The sequence below is a fragment of the Mauremys mutica genome, chromosome 2 (genome assembly GCF_020497125.1).
Source record: "Mauremys mutica isolate MM-2020 ecotype Southern chromosome 2, ASM2049712v1, whole genome shotgun sequence".
NCBI classification, from domain to species: Eukaryota; Metazoa; Chordata; order Testudines; family Geoemydidae; genus Mauremys; species Mauremys mutica.
This window is the reverse complement of record NC_059073.1, coordinates 271,184,686-271,208,771: the sequence shown is the minus strand read 5'-3', so window position 1 is coordinate 271,208,771 and position 24,086 is coordinate 271,184,686. Positions and strand designations below refer to the sequence as shown.

At 42.3% G+C, this 24,086-nt stretch overlaps 1 protein-coding gene across 5 annotated transcripts in view; it reads left to right on the top strand.

Moving 5' to 3' along the window:
• Positions 1 to 24,086, top strand: part of LOC123362532 (phosphofructokinase, platelet) — a 79,077-nt gene that overhangs the window by 2,405 nt on the left and 52,586 nt on the right. For all 5 annotated transcript variants that reach the window (XM_045002895.1, XM_045002894.1, XM_045002896.1 and 2 more), the window contains exons 2-4: positions 11,703 to 11,776; positions 20,049 to 20,126; positions 23,337 to 23,526. In XM_045002895.1, the coding sequence (XP_044858830.1) occupies positions 11,703 to 11,776; positions 20,049 to 20,126; positions 23,337 to 23,526 (342 nt within the window). The remainder of the gene's footprint in view (positions 1 to 11,702; positions 11,777 to 20,048; positions 20,127 to 23,336; positions 23,527 to 24,086) is intronic.

The following is a 24,086-nucleotide window of genomic DNA, read 5'->3' as shown; positions in this document are numbered from 1 at the left end:
ATGGCTGCGGATTACATAACGCCGGAGCAGCGGTTCTAGCTCCTTTTTGTTTTTAAAGTATTACATCGACGTCGCCCCCGGGCGCTATAGTGCAACATTTAAACATCGTCCCAAAGTAAATCGATCGGCCCTAGATTTGATTATCTGCAAAGTGTAGCAAAAAAAAAAGAAGGGAGGAGCGTTTGGGGAGCGCTGCCCAAGCGCCGTGACTGTTTTGCAGACTATATATGAGCGGAGGACACGATGTTGTCCAGGATGTTTTGTAGGCAACATCGTTTCATTTCTTTCATGAGAAAACAGACTAAACCCAACCTTAGGGCTCGAGTGTCTCCAAGGAGTCATTTACATAACTGGGTTGGGATTTGGGAACAGTAAGAAGACTGAAGTATGCAACCTCCATTCTGCCTCACATCCTGGGAGGGGAACAGAATACGGAGGACTCTGAGTCATGACCTTTCAAGGTCATTTGTACTGCATGGGGCGAGAGTAATTTAGAGAGAATATTGAGGTCTGTAGTTGAGAGAGTTTATATAGAAACAAGCCGATTAGCAGTTTTGGAAGAACTATGTTGTACAAAGTAATCCTGTTCTAAATTGGGAGGGTTTTCTATTCTTTAACTGATTTTCCATCCCCCATTTGCTTTAACTTCTTGAATATTTACAACAGAAATCTGTTTCTACAGGAATAGATATCATTACAGTGGCACCTATATGATGGCTTCTAAGCTTTTCCCCACTCTTAACCTGTATTTTCACTGATGCAGCAGGCACATGCCTGCACTGTTCCAGGCAGATGCTTGACATATAAAATCTCAGCCCAAGAGTTTACTATGTGGGGTGTTTTTCTTACTTTTTAATCATTTACAAGTGGCCTTTTTTAAAATAAAAATTACATGTCTTTTCTACTTAAAGTGGCTGTTACTGTTCAAAATGTGGCATCTTCAGATTTACAGTTGTTAATCTCCTTAAAGGTTTTTTAGTGTGTATATAGTATTATGGATCCAAGATGTTTAAATCTGTATTAATATGCATTCACAGCACATACTATAGCAGCTCCCTTGAAACAATCAGGAGTTAATCACTGTATTTACAGTGTAGACGTACTTTCCACCATTTTGTGTGGTGGATTTAAGCAGTGTATTGGGGATTTAGTGAAGTGAAAATGTTACAAATAATATGTGCTTGTAAAGTGTAGTCTATACTTGCTGTGTCAGCACTACAATCAGGGCCGGCTCCAGAGCCCAGCGGGGCAAGCACCCGCCTGGGGCGGCCCTTTCCCGGGGGGGTGGCAGGCTGGGCCGGCGGACCTGCCGCAGTCATGCCTGCGGGAGGTCCACCGGAGCCCCGGGAGCAGCGGACCTGCCGCAGGCATGACTGCGGAGGGGAGGTCCCGCGGCTCGGCTGGACCTCCCGCAGGCATGCCTGCGGCAGCTCAACCGGAGCCGCCGGACCAGCGAACCGCCCGCAGCTGCGGGAGGTCCAGCCGAGCCGCGCGACCAGCGGACCCTCCGCAGTCATGCCCGCGGGAGGTCCGCTACTCCCGCGGCTCGGGGGCGCCTCCCGTACATGACTGCTTGGGGCGGCCAAATTTGTAGAGCCGCCCCTGACTACAATTTTGGCCACCCAGCTGTTAAATTGGGAAACAAATCCAGTATCTGGTATTCAGTTTCTTGATGTATATTGTGATTGAACATTGACAGCTGATTCTCAAGAATCAATCAGCATGATGTGCCAGAGTCTGGACTGCATCCAAGTGCGGTTGGAGCAGTTTTGGAGGGAGCGGCATGAGAAGGGGGGTCTTTAAGCAGCTCTTATGCCCTCAGATCCTGGGGTTTGTCCTGTCATGGGTTGGTCCTTGGCACAATGTAGAACAGCCTCAGGGCTACTTTATGTCGGCTGTCAATGACCTCCAAGGCCATTCTGGCAGGAACAGATCACTGAGGGATGAAGAGTGTCCCCTAGGAAAATTGCCGATGTTGGAACCATGATGAGGGTGGTAGAGGAGCAGCAATTACAGTGGCCCAGGATCCCTTATATAGAGGGAATTCTGTACCATCTAGGGCTGACAGATTGGTGGGCCAATGTAAAGTGGCCAGGGAATGGCTGAGACTCTGGACTGGTGTTCTTTAAAACTCCAGTGTAACCTTAACCACAAAACAGAATGTTCAGGTAACTTCAAGGCTTGAATGCTGTGAAAGATAATCTGAGTGAGGGGCCTGAGATTGTGAATTGCATGTGCAGGTGCATTGGGCTGTTGGTCCTGCTGTGTTGGGCCTGGACGTGTTAATGTTGACACTGGTGGGTGAATTTATACACCAGCCACTGGCTCCTGAGATGTGGATCCTCTTTCAATAGAATGTCATCCTCCCCTTATTCTCTGTCACACACAGGAAGCGAGTTGTTCTATGTATTTTAGAACATAAATTTATGGAACCCTCACAATGAGCAAAAATCTAAATGACAGTCATGTAAACTTATTTACTTGCCTCAGCTCTTCCTCACCCCATCCCTTCATTTGCTTGTTACTCTTACTCTTTAGTTTTGAGCTCTTCAAATTAAGAGCTATGTCATGTTTTTTTATTTGCATGGCAAAACACTTTTGGGCACTAATGAAATAGTCATAGCCTTCTGGGTTACACAGCCCAGGGCGCAGATCATGGCTCTGTAGTAGGCAGACATGTGCAACAGTTTCATCACCTACTGGTTAAGAGTCTTATATTGTCCCAGTCCATTACATGTCCCCCCGCCCCGCCCCCAAAAAACAAACCCCTTTCTGTCTCCAAAAGTGTAGAATTTATATGTATATTGCATAATGGTTGCTGTGTGTGTTATGTATATACATAATTTGAAGACAGCTCCCTGGATTTGTTTTAAATTTTGTAAATAAAATTTGAAGAATAATTTATTTGCTAAAAAAGTTAACATGTCATGTTTCAACATACATTTTACAGATGGGAAATGAACATTCTATAGTTAATGGTAATTTGTATAGACTTTTTCAGTATTCACTGTATCTGGTGTTTTGGAGACGTTACTTCTAAAATTAAAAAAGTGACTTGTGTCACAAATTAATTCCTCAGTGATTGGTGCTAATTTTCTTTTTTTTTCTTTTTTTTTTTTGGAAGAGGCAAAGAAGACATTTTGAATGGAAACAAGCCTAAAATGCCCAAGATGCTACTGTGTGTGTGTGTGTGAATTGTTCTTGTTTTGCAAATATAATTGAACAGACAGTATCCAGATATAGGATACTAGCTTCTCCTTGATGCATCTGATTCAGCCATCATCTCAGAGCTTCCCAGAGGATTCAGGGGGCCTGGGGCAAAGCAATTTCAGGGGCCCCTTCCATAAAAAAAGTTACAATAGTATAGAATACTATATTCTCCCCACTTGCCGCCCCCTCCCACCCACCCACCCCCAACCTACCCCCAGCAGCCCTGGGAAAAATAAACATTTTAAAACCTTCCTCATCTCGGCACAAACCCAGTTTTGAGAAAACTTCTTTTCAAGTCACCTTTACAAGGTATCACTGGTTCTCAGCATCAGCTAGTGCTAAAAGGCACTAAAGCTCATTAAAAGGGATGGACAAATATTTTCTGTCAAAACTTTTTTTGGATTGAAAACTAGGGGTTTTTAAAAAGCAGAAAAGATCACGGACAATGTCTGCTTTCCTTCAAAATTTGTTGTTTTTTTTTTTAATTGAAAAGCTGAAATTAGTCTGCCAAAACCTGAACATGGTTTGGGGTTTCAGAAGTGTGTGGCCAAATATTTGCTGCTTGCTGTGTTTGATTGTTTAAAGAAACAATAAAAAAATTCTGCTTAAAAAAAAATTCAAAACTTTGAACCACCTCAGCTTGTGACCAAACGCCTGAGCCCATCCAGTCAGAGATTTTTCCAGGTTTCTGATACTCTGCTGGCTTCCTTGACTCATATCTGTCTCCATAACTTTAGGTTCATTTAGGTTAGAACATAAGAACATAAGAATGGCCATACTGGGTCAGACCAAAGGTCCATCCAGCCCAGTATCCTGTCTACTGACAGTGGCCAATGCCAAGTGCCCCAGAGGGAGTGAACCTAACAGGTAAGTGTCAAGTGATCTCTGTCCTGCCATCCATCTCCACCCTCTGACAAGCAGAGGCTAGGGACACCATTCCTTACCTATCCTGGCTAATAGCCATTAATGGACTTCACCTCCATGGATTTATCTAGTATCAGAGGGGTAGCCGTGCTAGTCTATAAAAAGCAACAAAGAGTCCTGCAGCACCTTATAGACTAATATTGAATACCCACTTCGTCACCCACGAAAGCTTATGCTCCAATACGTCTGTTAGTCTATAAGGTGCCACAGGACTCTCTGTTGCTTTTTACATGAATTTATCTGTTTCCTAGAGACTGACTGGGGTCCCTCACAAACTGGAGACGGTTACTGTGGGTTTGTCTTTAGTATAGCTTATGTACATACTCCACGAACTGAGCATTTGAGCTTGTTCCAGAATCTGGAATGAACCTATGTTGTGAAAACTGAAATGCTCAAAATAGCACATGCCTGTGAATGGACACAGGGTGCTAAAATTAAATTAACCCAGGGGATCTCAGACTGGGGTCAGGGCCCCTCAGGGAGTCACGAGGTTATTACTGGGGGTCGCGAGCTGTCAGCCTCCACCTCAAACCCTGCTTTGCCTCCAGCATTTATAATAGTGTTAAATATATAAACAAGTGTTTTTAATTTGTGGGGCGGGGGTCACACTCAGAGGTTTGCTATGTGAAAGGGGTCACCAGTACAAAAGTTTGTGAACCACTGAATTAACCCCTCTGAAGCCTCGGGGAATGCAGGGGAGAGCGGTCTCCCTTGGTAGGGTTGGGAAGGATGTAGGTGATGTAGGATATTGCTCTTCTCATGTGATCCCTCCCCCATGGCTCTCTTGGCTCTATCACTGTTAATATCTCTATCACTGTTGGCTCTATCACTGTTAATATCTAAAGTGGCTAATTTTAAATGAAGCTACCCTCCCCTGACATGAATTTCCCTATGGCACTGAAATTAAATATAGACTATAATTTGGCATTTGAGAAGTGAAAGGGATGGTAGTCCTAAGGGAAAAGATAACAGCTTGGCTCTTTGTGTTAAATAACTGTCTGCAAGCCTTAAACTGTGGAATGAGCTTTAGGGTAGGGAAGGCTGTGCCTCCCCAAACAGCCTGGCCCTGCCCCCTATCTGACCCTCACCCAATTCCTGCCCCCCGACTGCTCCCTCAGAATCCCCGCCCCATCCTGCTCCTTGTCCCTTGACTGCCCCCCTAAGACCTTTCCAACCACCACCCCGGGACCCCACCCCCCACGAACTCCCCCTGTTCCCTGTCCCCTGACTGCCCCGACCCCTATACACCCCCCCCCCCGAGTCCTGACAGACTCCCAGAATGCCCACAATCCAACTCCCTTTCCCTGACTGCCCCCCCTCCGAACCTCTGCCCCCTCCCTGTCCCCTGACTGTCCCTGGGACTCTCTGCCCCTTATCCAACGCCCCTGCCCCCCTTACCATACCGCTTACCCCTGCCTCCCCACTCTCCCAGAGCCTCAGCACACCGCGTCCAGGAGCGGCCCTGGAGAGCGCTGCAGTGGCATGGCTCTGTCAGGGCCTGAGCTCCCGCCGGTCGGCCCGGAGCTTGCAGCCCCGTCCCCTTACCACGCAGCTCTGAACAGGAGGAGCTCAGGCCCCGCCCGAGCCACGCCGCTGCAGCTCTGTCCAGGGCCGCTCCTGGACGTGGTGCGCTGAGGCGCTGGGGGATGGAGGAGGCGGAGGGGGAGCCTCCAACACTCTCGTGGGGGCCCCTGTAGGGCCCGGGGCCTGGGACAAATTGCCCCACTTGCTCCCTCCTCTGGGCGGCCCTGCATCGTCTAATGCCATCCAGCTAGGTTATTCAATCTTCAGTTGGGCCAAAAAGTGCCAGATAAATCTTAGCACCTATCAGAGGTCTGATGAAAAAGAAAATGGTAATTCAGAAGAATTTTAGATTATGTTGCCATATTTTAAATGACTATTTTAGCCACAGTTTAGTCTCTAAGCCACTATTCAAATCCTCTGTGTGTATCAATGCTGTGCTGAGTATTGAGGACCAAGTCTCTTACTACTGAGTACATCCATTTTCCAGTAGTAATTATATAATTACATTTCATAGATACTCTAATGGAAATGATGGTTGTAAGAAGCCAAAGATAATTAAATAAGACATTGTTTGCCAGTGTTCTATTAGTCAAGTTCATGCTCTCCTCTGTAGATATCTTTATATATTTGAATATACTCTGATCAAAATATTGAGATGTAAGTACCAAAAGCCAAATTTAGGTTTATTGGGACATTGCTAGATTATTCAGTACTGAACAGCAACAGATTCTTCAGTGTGAGCTCTTAAGTATTCAGCACTTCTGAAAATTGGCTAGGTACTTGGCTTTAAGCGCCCAAGTCTGAAAATATTGCTGTCTCTGCACAGAGGCAAACAGATTCCAAGGCGTGAAGGGACAATTGTGATCATCTTGTCTAACCTGCATAACACGGGCCTCAGAAGTTGTCCAAAAAAATTCCTACAGCAGATCTGTTAGAAAAAAATTAACATTCAGTCTTGATTTAAAAATTGTGAGTGATGGAGTACAAAATAGTCACACAGTGTCAAGCAGTGATAACACGTGTATATTAAATAGCCAAGTTATAAACTTTCAGTGAGGGTATACAGAATGGCCTGAGGCAAGGGTTCTCTTCTTTTCCATACTGACAACCCATGTTGCAATAGACACAAGTTTGGGGATCCATCCACCTCCTATTTAGGCTACATATACAGTATGAGCTAAGGATGTGACTCACGTGAGCTGTCATTGAGCTATTGGGAGTATAAATAGCAGCGTAACTGCTGTAGCACGAGTAGCAGTAGCAGAGGCATGGTTTAGCTTTGCCACATACAGCTTGCCTGAAGCTCGTGGGTATGTACTCGGCTTGGCTCAACCATGCCTCCACTGCTGCTACCCATGCTACTGTGGCTACACTACTATTTATTTATACTCACTCTACTCAATGCGAGCTAGCCTGAGAATGTGTACAAGAATAGGAGAATCACAGCCCTACCTCATAGTGTAGGCGTAGCTTTAGACAGAAGGGAGTGAGTAATTGTAGCCTCTTGAAATCTGGTTACAACCTCCATGTGGGGAATCTCTAGCCTAAGTGTTACTCACATATCAGCCGTTTGAGCCATTTCCTCCGACATGGCTTTAATACTTTGAGACTTACATAATTGTATCAATAGGAAAACACACACGAGTTTGGGGTCCTCTTCCTAAAATGTTGTGTAGAAGTAATTTAAGTGATTAGATGGATACACAGGTTGTTTATTCAAGAAAACTGTATGCATAGAGTACTCTGTGTGACAATTGCACTGTAAATCTTCTGAGGCACTGAACTGGAACTGTTGCTTTACAAATAATAATGATCAATCTAAGTGCTTGGTAAAAGTTGTGAAATTCTCACTGGTGACTGGAAAACCTGGTTGTGTGAATGCCTTATTGTTTATATTAACCCAAGCTGATATTCCTGGACTAGAAACCTTCCCATCTTTATCAAATAGACATGGAAAATGTAAATGTGTGGAAACAACCCTGGATTTTCATGTACATTTTTAGCTTTGCATAGGCATCCTGTTTCAAAAGTAAAATTCTCAATAAACTAAAAGCACCAGTAAGTTCTTAAAATAGAAACAGAAAAGAGAAGTTGGTTTAAAATTAATAAGTATGGAACCAGCGGAATAATGCTGCTTAAACTGAGAAGGAAATGAATAATTTAACATTAGGAAAAGTTTAGTACTAAAGCAAATGATATTTTCTGAGCCTTTTAGTCATGTAACTTTTTTAGTGAATTTGTTACCCATCTTCTGAAATGGTACATCTATTGTAACTCTGGTTTTTTTGGTGGAGTTGAGTTCCTCAACATTAGTGAAACCACTCAAAATGAATACATGCAAAATCATATAAAGAGACAAGGAAAAAATATGTTTGAACTGAAAAAAAAAAAGTCTTACATACTAATAGGGTTAAAACACACATGTAAGAAACCAAACAGTAATTAAAGTTTACTGCATCAGTAAAGACCCTCTACCTTATTAAAAAGATGAGCAAAATATTGTGTTCAAAAACATTTTCCTTTCCCTCACACTTTTAGTGAAGAAACAGTTATAAAGGTTAATAGTCCAAGGGAAAAAAATCCTATGTAATATGAGGCTACCTGAATCAATGGGATTTAGGAGCCTCTTAGCAAATCATTGGGTATGAGATGGCTATAGCTGTCAACTCTAAAGGGTCAGAGAAATCAATATTTTATGCTTAATTTATTTTTTATTGATTTATAAGTTGTCTTTCACCAAAGCAATTAGGTGCTTACTTGCAACGAGCAGCCAGCAATGGGTACTAATAATGAATCACCGCTGCCATCTCCTGAAATGTTAACATATACACTGGCACCAAGTCAGAAAGTTGGGAAAAAAACAACAATTCAGACAAAGGTTAAACAAGTTTCTAATAATATGCTCTAATAGTGACCACACTTGGATTCTGTTCAATCACCAACAATGAGGGAAAAAAGGTGAGAAGTCACCTTACCATTATTATTTGTATTCCCATAATGAGTAGGGGCCCTAGTCATGGATCATGCCACTATTGAGCTAGGTATTGTACAAAGACAGAACAAAAAGATGGCCCCTCCTCCAAAGAGTTGACAATCGAAGTCACTGGCAGGTTCAGCCCCACATAGCTGACAAGAAGTTCTTCCCTCCCTGGCCTTAAATGATGTGATGCAGTTAATGTGTCCTTGACATTTCAGGGTTTTAAAAGTTATCACCAGCACCTTGAATTGATCCCAGGAATTGGACAGAGAAACAATACAAAGACCTGAACCATGAGTGTTGTGTTCACAGGTCTGCTCTGGTTGGGCAGAAGACAGTTATATTTTACTCTAGCTGAAGCTTCAAGGTGGGCTTAGAGGTTAGGCCTAAGTACAGGTTATTACCATAGTGTGGTCTAGAGGTGCAAAGGTGTTACTGGCGGGGAAGAATTCTGCATTAGAAGGGGGTGATCAGACTCCTCACAAGCCACAGATGATTAAAATAAATATGTGCTGCAGCTGTAGCCTGAAAAACCAGGATCAGTGACCGATCCATTAGGATCTTAATTTAGAAAACATTGACAAAAAGCAGGCATGCATAATTGACAAAAGGCAGACATGCATCATCAGCAGATGATGCCTTTGCCCAGTCCATTAAATGCTTCTTCATGCCCACAAGAATCTCTTCTGTTTTAGCTGGTCCAAGTCACATCCATTCTGAATCTTAGCCTGTCCATTTTCCTTCCAGTCAATCGCACATTTGGGCTAATGAGACCGTTAGTCGGTGGAAGACAGACACAGAACTTTGTGTTGGTCGGTATTTATTATATCCGCAAAACATCTTGCAGTCACCTCATACATGTTGAACAGGAAAGGTGATAAGGTGGAACCCTGAAGGATGCAGCAGGTGAGAGCTTTCCGGAAGGATGAAAGTGGGGAAGGAGAAAACCCAATGAATGGCCATTCTGAACATTGTCTGTAAGACCTTATAGACAAAACAATGGTACCAAAAGCAGCCGATCTATAGGGATGTAATTAACCATCAGTATCTATAGAGACTTGGTTTAGAGAAACAGTATTCTGCATAAAAATATTAGTATGCTAAGCAACACTTGCATCTCTTCTTGCTTTTGGGTTGGCAGAGACTGCAAATGCCATAGAGAACACGGACAGATTTTGGAGGTGAAGAGTGCCTTGTGCCACACTCTACAGCAATTACTGCACCCTCCCTGGCCTTAGTCGATACTTGAAAGGCCAGATCTTCAGCTAGTGAAAATTGATGTAGCTGCATTGACTTAAAAAACCTGACTCAAAGTGTGTGTGGTTTCTGGAAGGAGAATTGAATGGATATTTGCTACTACCTTGCTCTCCCTAGCTGACAGAATTGTTTTCCTGACTGGGTATGTCTACACTTGGAGCTGGGGGTATGATTCCCAGCCCATGTAGTCAGACTTGCACTGGCTTTCATCAAACTGGCATGCTAAAGATAGTAGTATAGCTTCTCCCGCCGACATAGCTACTGCCGTTCGCTGGGGGTGGTTTAATATCAACAGGGGAGCGCTCTCTCATCAGCATAGAGTGGCTACACGAGAGATCTTACAGCAGCACAGCTGCATTGGTACAGGTCTCTGGTGTAGAATAGCCTTGATGTTCAGTTCTTGCACAATGAAAGACTTCTGTTTAATAACAGTGACTTGTCTTGTGTTCCTAAGTAATAGGCACTTGAGGTAACCTCAGGGTCACTGAGACCTTCACACTAATCAATTTCAACATTCACAGAGAGGTTAGTTCAGTGGGTCTTTAAATACTTCCCTGGAAGTGATAGTATCTAGGCTCCCTGCGTACAGGCCATATGCATGACTTTGTTTGTGGATATGGAGATTCAGGTCGACTCCATTGTGTGGTTTAATCACCTTATGTGTTTCAAATCAGGGATTATTTTGCACCTATATCATCAGCAGAGCTGATCTATTTCTTCGCTATTTCCAGTAACTAATGAATCCTATTGATCTGGGTGACTGTAGATACTATACTATATTTTGTGCTGTGGCATATCTATAAGTCCAACGAGAGTGCTGATCCACTATTAGAGAAGTCTCTCAGCTTTCTTGCCCCTCTCTTGTAGCTCTGTTTTTGCTTCTTGTGCCTGGAGTCTGTTGGTAATTCTCCATGTCTTTTGTCATTAGTAATATTTCCCATGGTAGATGGAGAGAGCCATTACAAGAGACACCACTTTCTTTTTGACTCTTTGGATGGACACCCATTGCGTTTGCTATAAAATGGTTCTGTGAAACATATTTGCTGCTTAATAAATTGAAGTATTAATACTGATATACACAAATGTGACATCCTTCAGCTAAGTGTTTCAATTTGTCAAGCTTCTATGAAAAGAGTACTAAGGGCTCCATTGTGAGCTGCAGGACATGCCTGCACAGGGTAGTAAGATACCATAAGGTACTCACTTACCCATGCTATCCACATCACAAGTGTGTACTCAAGGGGAGAGCAGCTGGCACTGGCTTGCTCCCCCCCCCCCCCTCCCCCGCCCTTCAAGTGGCTCTGCTCTTCCACAGCACACCATCTGTGCAGCTGAGCTGGTTTGGAAGAAAGTAAGCTGGACCAGGAAAAAATGCTGGCACAGCTTACTTTCCCCTCTAGCGTAAGGGGAGGCAGGCACTGAATTGTGCCTGCAAGTCTTGCAAATTGCAAGGTGCCAAATTACTAGCCTTATGTCAGTTAGCAGTCATCACTTTCTAATTACTGTTTATTCTAATAATATTTTGACAATTTCATCAAGTTCCCCTGTTTAATGTCCATATAATTATGGTGCTAAAACAAATAACTCTGCCCCCTTCAACTTTTAGAGCTGGCTGCGTTGTCAGTATGTACATTTCTGTGATAGTAAAAGCTTTTTTTCCTGTTTAGAAACAAATTATAGCTTCCAATTAATTCCTTCGTTGTTGTTGTTGTTGGATTTTGTTTTTGACAAAGGTATTTCAAGTTAATATTAGAAAATTGAGATAACCTTGCATAATTTTGTAATAAATGAATTCACTTTCTCTTCTCAGGTATGAATGCTGCAGTACGTGCAGTAGTGCGTATGGGAATCTACGTAGAAGCTAAAGTGTATTTTATCTATGAGGTTAGTTTTCCTGTTGTATTCATTCTGTATTTGATTTTTGAATGCGTTTGGACCTTATTCATGTGGAAATTTCACATAGACTTTAATGGTGTAAGACTCAAAATACTACACATGGTGTTCCTTGTGATCACACCAAAAGCCTTTTTTACCCATGAAAGGTAATTTACCTGGTAATGACCAAGAGATATTCTAATTAAAACAGAAGTTTGATTTCTGGTTCCAGACCTTTTCTCCATACAACAGCAAGGGGTTGGGAATATTGAGAAGACTTAGCTGTGGTAGTTGATGGAATCAGGCCTTGCATTACGCAGCAATGACCTGTCTGTCTATACCTGAATACCTTCTGCAAGGTATTCATCTAGCGCTCCCCTACCCTCCCTTACTATAGTATGAGCACTTACAACTTTTGAGGTATTTATTCTGACAGCACCCCTGTGAGGCAGGAAAGTAGTATTATTCCCAGTTTACAGATGGGGAACTGAGGCACAGAAAGATTACATGACAAGAGTAGTCTGCAGCTGGTTCTATAGCCACTGGACAATCTTTCCCTTTCTACAAACTAAGGGGAGCAGTTGACAGGCTGGCTATAAGATGAAGTCCTATCCACTTCTTTCCAAACATCAGAAATATTGTATCTGGGATTGATGTATATGTATGTGAAGTTATATTCAAACTGCATGGGATATGGAAATTTGAAAGACATATACATGTACATCAGAAGGAGAAAACTATTTATGTAAATGTTACAGGGAAAATGTCAATATTGTACTTCAATTTAATAAAGAGATATATTTTACCTTTAAAGTATGTGAATATTGGAATACAGTAAACATTTTAAACAAACAAATGACCCATTTGTATTGTATGTTGGAATTATATCAGTTCTCCTTTAGAAGCCTTTAGTTTTTAAAAGTAAAGCAATCATGGGATAACATGGAAGGTCCTTTCATGGATCAGTAACTGGTTAAAAGACAGAAAACAAAGGGTAGGAAGAAATGGTCAGTTTTCAGAATGGAGGCAGGTAAACAGTTGTGTGTCTCAGGGATCTATACTGGGATCAGTGTTTAACTTATTCATAAGTGATCTGGAAAAAAGAGTAAACAGTGAGGTAGCAAAATTTGCAGATGTACAAAATTATTTAAGATAGTTAAGTCCAAAGCAGACTACGAAGAGTTACAGACTCACAGAACTGGGTAACTGGGCAACAAAATAGCAGATGAAATTCAGTGTTGATAAATGCAAAGTAATGAACATTGGAAAGCATAATCCTAACTATATATACGACATGATGGGGTTTAAATTAGTTGTTACCACTCAGGAAAGGGATCTAGGAGTCATTGTGGATAGTTCTCTGAAAACATCCACTGAATGTGCTGCAAGAGTTAAAAAAGCGAACAGAATGTTAGAAACTGTTAGGAAAAGGATAGATCAGTGGTTTTCAACCTTTTTCATTTGTGGACCCCTAAAAAATTTCAAATGTAGGTGTGGACCCCTCTGGAAAGCTAGTGTCTGTATATATAGTTGAATTCTGTTCAGTCTAAGTCTTCCACGGACCCCTTAGACATAGTCCATGAACCTCCTAGGGAGGTCCGTGAACCACAGGTTGAAAACCACTGGGGTAGATAAAAAGACAGACAATATCATAACACTTCCATATAAATCCATGGTTTGGCCATACCTTGAATACTGCGTGCAGTTCTGGTCACTCTGTCTCAAAAACACATATATTAGAATTGGAAAAGGTACAGAGAAGGACAACAAAATGAATAAGGGTATGGAACAGCTGCCATATGATGAGAGATTAAAAAAGACTGGGACTTTTCAGCTGGGAAAAGAGATGACTAAGAGGGGATATGATAGAGGTCTATAAAATGGTGACTGGTGTGGAGAAAGTAAATAAGCATCTGTTATTTACTCCTTCACATAAAACAAGAACCAGGGGTCACCCAATGAAATGAATAGATAGCAGATTTAAAACAAACAAAAGAAAATACTTACTCACACAACAAACAACCCGTGGAACTCATTGGTAAGGGGTGTTGTGAAGGCCCAAACTATAACAGGGTTAAAAAACAAACTACATAAGTTCATGGAGATTAGGTCCATCAATGGCTATTAGCTAAGATGGTCAGGTATGCAGGCCTATGCATTGGCTGTTCCAAGCCTCTGAGTGCCAGAAACTGGGAGTGGATGATAGGGAATAGATCACTCAATGATTGCCTGTTATGGTCATTCTCTCCAGAGCACCTGGCACTGGCCACTGTCAGAAGACAAGATACTGGGCTAGATGGATCATTGGTCTGACCTAGAATGGCCGTTCTTATGTTTTAGAAGTTTATATGCCAAAATAAACATTTTATCTAGGCTAAAATGTGGGATGCAATTTTGCTAATTAAAGGTGATTTTAATATGTCATATAAACCAAATTTAATTATAGAAGTGCTAGAAAATACAGCATTTGCTAGTTTGTATTTACTTAACACACTGTTTATATTTTTAAACTTGATTATTTATTCATTTTTGTCCATATCTGTTTATACTCAGAGTGCAGCCACTAGAGCTATAAAACACATTTGTAAAGGAGGCTTTTTGTTTGTTTTTTAATTAAGCTATTCCTAATGCTGGGCACGTTAAGCTGTAAAAGTTACTTGGCATAACAAGGCATTCACTGAAGTTTGTATGGTAAAATAAGCAACATATACATTTATATGTGCTTCAGAATAATGTGTACATATGGTTAATCCAATAGTCTGTGGCAGTTTGAAAATGGACATGAGTTTGGGCTCGAAAGAAAAATAGTAACAGCTATTTGAAAAATAACCATCAAGCAAATTTTGTTATATTGGACACTTTAAAGTTTTGTTTCCAAATGCTGAAATTAATTCAACTAAGTTATGAAATATGATGAAGGTTATTCTGAGGCTAAATATGGTAAAAGCTTTCCACAATTTTAGCTTGCAAGAAAGACAGCCAAAGAACTTCTTACCCTGCGCCCTTCTCCTCCCCCTGCCCCTCCATCTCATCCCTTGTAAGAAGGGATACAAATTGGCTGAGAGTTGAAAGGAAATTCTAGGAATTGGCAAGCTAATGAGCACACCAAATATTCAGGAGCTGGTTGTTGTGGCAGCACAGCACAAAAGATTTCTGGAGCACAGTGCTCTGCTTATTTGCATACCAATTCTCTTTTTGTAGTAGGAAAATATTAATTCTACCCTTCATTCCCTGTCCCTCTCATGGTTCGAAATTAATATGTCTGCAATCTGCATGGTTTGCTACCCCTATTGTATGACTTAATGGACGATTGGCAGTGAAGTACTGGACTGGGTCCTGCATCATGATGATGGGGGAGCCGAGAGTGGACAGATCCCTGGGTGCAGCCAAAATACACAGAGTGCAAGTCAAGAAGCAGTATGCAAAGATAGCTTAATGCTCCCGTGTTACTGTCCTGCCCTGGTGCGTCTGTGTACATGGACTATATGGCTGTTCTCTTTACCCTGTGGTAGAGCAGTGTGAAGGGTTCTCTTATTCAAGCCAGGCTACAGTGGTCATAAGAGGTCCAAAATACATCTGAGGATCAGTGTGAAGTATGGATATTGAGCTGCACACTCTTTTCCTTGCTGCAGGGAGTATAACAGTAAGGGCCTGTCACGTAAAACCCCCCATAACGTGTCTGTGCTGCTGGAGGATCATTCTCACACTGGGAAGTAAAAAATTCACCCTCTTCCTGACTTTATGTACCTCAAAATTAATAAGATAAGTGCTCAGTTCAAGCCTTCTTAGTCTTGGCTCTTCTGGGGTTCCTACCTCAGGACTGCTCACATTCATTCACTTTCCATGCCTTTCCAAGGCTAACCTGTTCTCAGGGCCGGTGCAAGGAAGTTTCGCACCCTAGGTGAAACTTCCACCTTGTGCCCCCCCTGCTAACCCCGACCCCCGTGGCAGCTAACCAAGCCCCCCACCGGGGAGCCCGCCACTCCCCTGCCTAGGGAGCCCCCCCTGCATCAGCTACCCCTCCTCTGCAGCTAACCCCGCCCGGGGAGACCCCCCCACCACGGCAGCTAACCCTGCCTGGAGAGCCCCCCCCTGCGGCAGCTAACCCTGCCTGGGGAGACTCCTCCCCTAACCCCCCACGGAAGCTAACCCTGCCCTAGGAGCCCCCCCGCAGCAGCTAACCCCGCCTGGGGAGACTCCCCCCTTGCACCGTGGCAGCTAACCCTGCCTGGGGAGACTCCCCCCCTAACCCCCCACGGAAGCTAACCCTGCCCGAGGAGCCCCCCCGCGGCAGCTAACCCCGCCTGGGGAGACTCCCCCCCCCACACCGCGGCAGCTAACCCTGCCTGGGAGCCCGCCGCAGCTCTCCTCCGCTGAGCACGCCGGCGCCGCTCTAATTCTCCTCCCGCTGCCTAGTTTGCCTAAATGGTTGCACTGGCCATGCCTGTTCTTAAATTTACCAAAAATGTAGAAATATTTCTTTATATGACATTCTGGGATGCAATCCAGACCAGTGAGGGGTTATGTCACCCTTGCCCTGCAGCTTGGGGTGCCTCACAGTGCTTTGCTGCTGTAGCTCCCAACCTGGACATCTCACAAACAGTATGCAGGTTACACAGCCCTGGTCCAGCAACCCTGGCCCCAGCAGCTTGTCAGCAAACACCAGCTACTCTCGGTCTTCCAGCAGCCTGGGGTTCCCCTTGCAGGTGACCCCAACACATGCCCAGTCCCAAATTTCCCCCAAAAAACATGTATTCTGAACTGTCCAGCCCTCTTCTGGACAGTCCAGGTATATTAGGTCCATTGCCCATCTAAAGGGAACAATAAACAACAGTTTGCTACCCTAAATGGCGTTACCCACACAATTCAGTTTAAACCCAGCACTAGATTAGTTTGGATTAATGAATAAAACAAGCTTATTTAACTTCAAGGAGATATGTTTTAAGCGAGTACAAGTATAATGCCTTAAAGTTAGAAATGGTTACAGGAGAAATTAAGATCAAATGCTTCCTAAACTTAACAAGACTTGGTTCAAGGTGAAGTTCTTACCATATGCTTCCAGCAACAGGACTGACCAAACTTCAGGCCAGAATCTCACCCCAAAGTCAAATGGGCGGGTTTCTTTTGCCTTCTTCCATGAAAGAGTGAGAGATAGATAGGAAGAGATAACTTGGAGGGGTTTTGCCCCTTACTTTTATAGTTTAGTCACCCTTTGAAATGCATTTTCCTGATGGCAACCCCTAATTAAAATTCATTCAAACAGTAAAGGAGGGCGGTGAAAGATTTCCCTCTGTTTGCTGAAATGCAGATTTTTCTTGTCTCCTGTCTTCCCCTCTTGCTGTCTGAGGACACTGTTTACAACGTATATGTAAATTGAGGTAACCGCTCATTTCTTTGTTTAAGACCTGTTTGACCAGTTCTGCCTAATCACATGGGTTTGAACATGTGCTACTAACATTAGTTAGGGGGAATTCATAACTTTACGTATAATGTTGCTACCCACATTTCATTATGGTATTATTGACGAGCGAGTTAATAGTTTTCCAATGATACCTCACAAGGCGTATTTTATACAAAAATTATTACAGTAGCATGTAGGGTGTGAATGCCGGAATGCATTTTGTCATACTTTAGTAGACCACTTAATACACTCAAATGTGTAACTGCTGATATTCTGCAATTTTTAGCTTTCTTAATGCCTTCCAGGATAAGGCAAATTGGGGATAATCGCAGATTAATTACTGTAGTTTGAAGACATGAATCTGTAGAAGTTGTGTGACGTGAATATTGATGTCCAATGTAGTTACTGTAGCAGAGCAGGGATTCCAACAGAGAGTAACATTCCATCTTGTTTACACTTGTGTAGGTCTGGAATACAGGAGCATATGATTTGTTGTGAGTAGGGGACATGCCTATGAGAGAGGAATCTGCTTGTAGTTCAACTCTTTCAACATTACACTGTAGGGGTGGGCAAACTTTTTGGCCCGAGGGCCACATTGGGGTTGCAAAACTGTATGAGGCTGTGCCTCTCCACACAGCCTGGCCCTCACCCCGTATCCGCCCCCTCCCACTTCCCGCCCTCCTCAGAACCCCCAACCCATTCAACCCCCCTTCTCCTTGTCCCCTGACCACTGCCTCCTGGGAACCCCGCCCCTAACTGCCCCCCTGGGATTCCACCCCCTATCCAACTCCCCCTGCTTCCTGTCCCCTGACTGCCTTGACCCCTATCCACACATCCGCCCCCTGACGGGCCCCCCAGGACTCCCACGCTTATCCAAGCCCCCCTGTTCCCTGGCTCCTGACTGCCCCCCCCCGATCCTCCACCCCATCCAACTGCCCCCTGCTCCCTGGCCCCTGACTGATCCCCCGGGACCTCCCGCCCCTTATCCAAGTCCCCACTCCTGGCCCCTTTACCATGCCATTCAAAGCAGCATGTCTGGCAGCCGTGCCTCCTGGCCAGAGCCAGACACTCTGCCGCTCTGCTCGGCAGGAGCGCACCTCCTAGAGTGCTGCCTGCATGATGTCGTGGCTGCGGGGGCGGGGGGACAGCAGGAGAGGGGCTGGGGGCTAGCCTCCCTGGCCGGGAGTTCAAGGGCTGGACTGGATGGTCCCGTGGGCCGTAGTTTGCCCACCTCTGCTGTAGGCAGTCACCAGGATGCTGATTCTTATTCTTCTTTGATTGTGTGTTGATTAATCATGCAGTCATTTTTCTTTCAGGGGTGTATACAAATGCCTTAGAAGTATGCTGTTTGCAGTGTTGTAACCATATTGATCCCAAAGAAAGACAAAGGGTGGGGACAGCTAATATTTTTTATTGGACCAACTTCTGTGGGTGGAAGAGACAAGCTTCCAAGCTTCACAGAGCTCTTCTGGTCTGGAAGAGGTAACCGGAGTGTCAAAACTAAATACAAGGTGGGACAGATTATTAAACATACGGGGTTAATGAGTGTTGCAAGAAACCTCTTAAAATGAAGCTGTCAATTAACACTGCTGCAATCATAGAACAAAGAAGGGCTAGTAGATTACAAATTGTTGTAATGAGCCATAAAACCAATGTCTCTGTTGAGACTGTGATTATTAGTGTCTAGCAGAGTTATGAATTTAAGTTATCTGGCTTGTAGTTTGAAGGTGTTGTGCAGGTTTCCTTTGAGGATCAGGACTGGTAGGTCAGCTTGTATTGTGAAAAATGTTTGTCTATGAGTGATAGGGTGTTTTTCTCTTATATCATTTTTCTGGATGAGTTGATTCGAGAGCATAGTGATTGTCTAGTTTCACACCATATAGCTGTTCTTGGGACATTTGATGGACTGAATGAGGTACACCACATGTCATGATAGACACGTGTAGGGGTAGTGATCATTATAGCAAAGATATGTCGGCAAGTTTTCCATCTGTTTTTCTGGCAGTGTGTGGTACTGCTCTGAGTTGGTGTGTTCTGGCCTCTGGGGAGCTTGCTTCTGATGATGAGCTTGGAGATGTTGGGGGGTCTTTGGAAGACTAGGAGAGGGGTTTTGGGAAAGATTTCTTTCAGGGTATGATCCACATCATGTAAGGGTTATAATTGCTTGATGATACCCTGTGTGGATTCCAGTTTGGGGAGTGTGATCAGTGGTTTTTTGTTTGTTTGTTTTTGTATTGAACAGGGTGGATAAAAATGATTTTTTAATTTAAATCTGTTTTTGTATAAAATGCTTTTTGAGGAAAAAATTATCTAAAGATAGTTTTAATTAAGATACATTATAGCTCAAAGATATCTCATCATGTGCATGCCATTCATCTTAGTGGAGGGCTAACTCAGCAATCCAGTGATGAACATTTAATTGTCAGTATTATTAACTTTTTCATCCTTTATGTAAAAAAATGAGAGGGAGGATCACAGATCTGCACAGTTTATTGAGAGCAATGACTCATGTCAGTGCCACAAGTAGTGGCTTGTGGGAGATGCCATCGTTTACCTTCAGATCAAGAAGAAGCCAAGCGTCATGAGCCAACAGGGTCCATAGGTGCATTCAAGTACCTTAAGAAGCCCATTAGAGCCAAGTGGCACATATCATCATATTGGGAACATCAACACAATTTACTGTGAATAATAGTGTATAATTTTTGTTGTTCATGTAAATGGGGCTAAAGTTGTGGGTGGAGCTTGGAAGAGTACTACTGTCTAAAATATATGCATATATAGACAGATATAGATATAAATGTACAACATGACCATCACCCCAGTAGTAATATTATGTAGAATGACATGTCAGGTTTCTAAAATATGTTTCTCTTGTCTCAGGGTTACCAAGGTATGGTTGATGGAGGTGACAACATTGTTGAAGTGTCATGGGAAAGTGTTTCAAGCATCTTGCAAGTGGTAAGTACTGTAAACAACAGAAAACAAAGCAAAGCCCAGAATTTTTAACCTTGAAGATCAAGGCCAAGAATTTCAAAAGTAGTCATTGATGTTGACTGGCTCAATTTTTGGGCATCCAAGTTCAAACACCTGTTGATAGGGCCTGATTTCCAGATAACTGATGCACAGCACCTTCCAAAAATCAGACCTCTATGTGGTACTGTATATCATGCCGGGCACCTAGAAATAGTAACCCCTTTTGAAAATGTAGGTCTTAGATTTTCAAAATTGGGTGCCCAAAGTTAGGCTCCTAAATGCATGTTTAGGCATACACATTAATCAGGAGTGGCAGAATTGTGCCCCAGAAGTTTAAAACAATGTCATATTAGTACTGTATTAGGGAAATGCTGTGTTTTATGTGATGCCAGGAAGCTGTTCATCAATAAAAGTAAACATTTACATTTTTTAAATTTATATGCAAAACAATTGCTAAAAAATGAAACCATTATATGTGGAGGCTAGTGCACATACCTGGTGGGCTCCTTTAACCAGATCATTGTGCAAAACAAGATTGTGCTGTAGTTACCTCTCTGCAGTATTTCTTCTTCATAAAATAGCTCTCATTTTCACTAACACATAAAAGAAAGAAAGATGTTGCTTGCTGGCCTTTCTGTTCTTTTCTATCCTATTCTAATTTTATTTTGCAAAAATAAGTATTTTGAGGGAGTGGGTAATTTTTTTTCTACTTGGTTTATAATTTTGTTTCTGAATAGAGGCACCCACTGTTAGCAGCAAATGGGTCACATACTTCTTTCACTTAACACAGACTCTTGTCTATTATCATTTCTGATGTTTCTAATGTGAGTCATTTTACTCATTGTTTCCATCATGACTGGTTACTTTTAGAACCACTTCAAGTGTGTCTTTGTGCTGCACTCTCATTCATGGAGACAGGTTTCCCAGCTATCTTCTTCCTCACTTTCATCTTCCCATTATCAGCTTGTTATGACTTTCAACACGTATGGGCAATGCCAAGAAATGGTTTGGAACAGGAAGTACTCGGTGGTGAGGCAGTCTGTTTCAGATGGCAATACAAACTGTACAAATTCCAAGCTCAAATTTGGGTTGGGCCTGGCTCAGATTTCTTGTTTTTACTCTACGTAGGAAATGATTATGAAACACTCAGATAATAATATCCACATCTTCTGCTAGGAAAAAATAAAATCTTCTGCATTATGTTAATGTTACTTTCTAGAACGCATTAGAAATACAGCAAAACTATAATCAAGGACAATAAGCTTGTATAAATGACAAAAAAGATATACTGATGATTATATATTTTCTGTAAAGCTTGCTGACAGATTCTAAACAGATTTTAGACAGCTAACAAAATCATCCAAAAGACGGGACTTGATGTTCAACTACCCAGACATCTGTTGGGAAAATAATACAGCAGGGCACAGATTATCCAATAAGTTCTTGGAATGCATTGGAGACACATTTTATTACAGAAGGTGGAGAAAATGACTAGGGGAGAGTCTATTCTAGATTTGATTCAGACGAACAGGGAGGAACTGGTTTAGAAATTGAAGGTGGAAGACAGCTTGAGTAAAAGTGTACATGAAATGATAGCATTCATGATTCTAAAAAATAGTAAGAGGGAAAATAGCACAATAAAGATAATGGAATTTCAAGAAGGCAGATGTTAGCAAACTCAGGGAGTTGGTAGGTAATATCCCATGGGAATGACGTCTAAGGGAAAAAAGAATTCTGGAGAGTTGGCAGTTTTTTAAAGAGACATTATTAAGGCTACAAGAGCAAATTATCCCAATGCATACAAAAGAGGAAGTATGGTAAGAGACCACCCTGGCTTAACCAGTAGATCTTTAATGACCTGATCCTCCAAAAAGAGTCATATAAAAAGTAGAAGTGTGGAGGATGAGAGAGATTCCAGAGGACTAGGAAAGGGCAAGTATAGTACCTATTTATTAAAACGGGAATAAGGACAACCCAGGGAATTATAGATCAGTCATCTTAACTTCGGTACCCAGAAAGATAATGGAGCAAATTATCAAACAATCAATTTGTAAGCACCCAGAATAAAATAAAGTGATAACAGACAACACAGATTTGTCAAGAATAAATCATGTCAGACCAACCTAATAGTCTTTTTTGACAGGGTAACAAGCCTTGTGGATTGAGGGGAAGCAATAGATATGATATAACTCGACTTTAGTAAGGCTTTTGATACAGATGCACATACCTTCTCATAAACACAGTAGAGAAATATAGCCTAGATTAACCTACTGTAAGGTGGGCACACAGTAGGTTGGAAAAGTGTACTCAGAGAGTAGTTATTAATGCTTCACAATCAGACTGGAAGGGCATATCAAGTGGGTCCCTCAGGGATCTGTCCTGGGTCCAGTTCTATTCAAAATGATATGGCTAATACACTTATAAAGTTTGTGGATGATACCATGCTGAGAGGGATTGCAAGCACTGTAAAGGACAAATCTTGACAAACTGGCTAAATTGTCTGAAATACATAGGATGTTATTCAATAAGGACACATTCACTTTGGAAGTCACAATCACTTGCACCAATACAAAATGGGAAAGGACTGCATAGTAGGGAGTATTGCAGAAAAGGATCTGGGGGTCATAATGGCTTACAAACTAAATATGAGTCAACAATGTAACACTGTTGTAAAACAAAGCAAACATTCTGGAATGTATTAGCAGGAGTGTTGTAAGCAAGACATGAGAAGTAATTCTTTCACTGCTCTCAGCACTGATAAGACGGACTATTGTGTCTAGTTCTGGGCACCACATTTCAGGAAAGATGTGGACGAATTGGAGAAAGTCCAGAGGAGAGCAACAAAAATGATTAAGGGTCTAGAAAACATGACCTGCAAGGAAAGATTGAAAAAAAATGGGTTTGTTTAGTCTGGAGAAGAGAAGACTGAAGGGAGACAGGATAACAGTCTTCAAGTATATAAAAGGTTTTCTTATCTACCACGCTTGTTTCCTGCCTCATTGCCTGATATGCATGTACCATAGTTTTTAGAATGTAATTTTCCTAGAGATTTGGATAACTCTGTTATTTTCTAGTGTACTCCCATACTCTTTTTTGTTAATATTTTCTTAATTAACAAATCAACATAAAAATTATTAGCAATTTACATAACATATGACAAAGATAAATTAGAACTGATTTATTTCCTTTTTCCAGGGAGGGACAGTTATTGGTAGTGCACGCTGCAAAGAATTTCGTACCCGGGAAGGCCGTTTGAAGGCAGCTTTCAACTTGATTCAGCGTGGAATCACTAACCTTTGTGTGATTGGTGGTGATGGTAGTTTAACAGGTGCTAATCTCTTTCGTGAAGAATGGAGTGGACTTCTAGAGGAACTGGCACAAAGTGGTAAGTTTGCATCTCTGTGAACATGTAAAGCTCTTAATCCTTCTTCAACTGTTGAAAGAAAATTATATGTTATTATTATACACAGAAAAGTTACATTTAAAGAATATTATTTAGATTGCAAAGTCAACCACATGAAAATTAGGAAAGGCTAGATTTATGATTGTGTGCACATAACTTTCCAGTCCCCTTGTGCATCCATCCTGTGCTCTGAATAAGCCAGAGTTCCTGTGGAGGAAAAATAGCACAGGATCATGTAATTAAAGATTATCATAATGCATACACAAAGGGGACCAAATTAAAGTTGCATAGTGTCACAGTGTGGCTTGCCCCGTGGGCTGGAGAACCTGGGTCTAAGCCATCCCTGATTGCAGATTGAGCCACACCTTACTCCTGAGGGCATTCTATGCCAAAAAATTAAAAACTCTGCACCAAAAAATAAAAAATTCTGTGCAGGGTATTTTAAACTTCTGCAAAATTCTTGCAAATTTTATTTTTCAAATAAATATGGAGGCTCCAGCATGGCATTGGGGAGCACAGGCCACTGGCTGCATGGAGGTGGG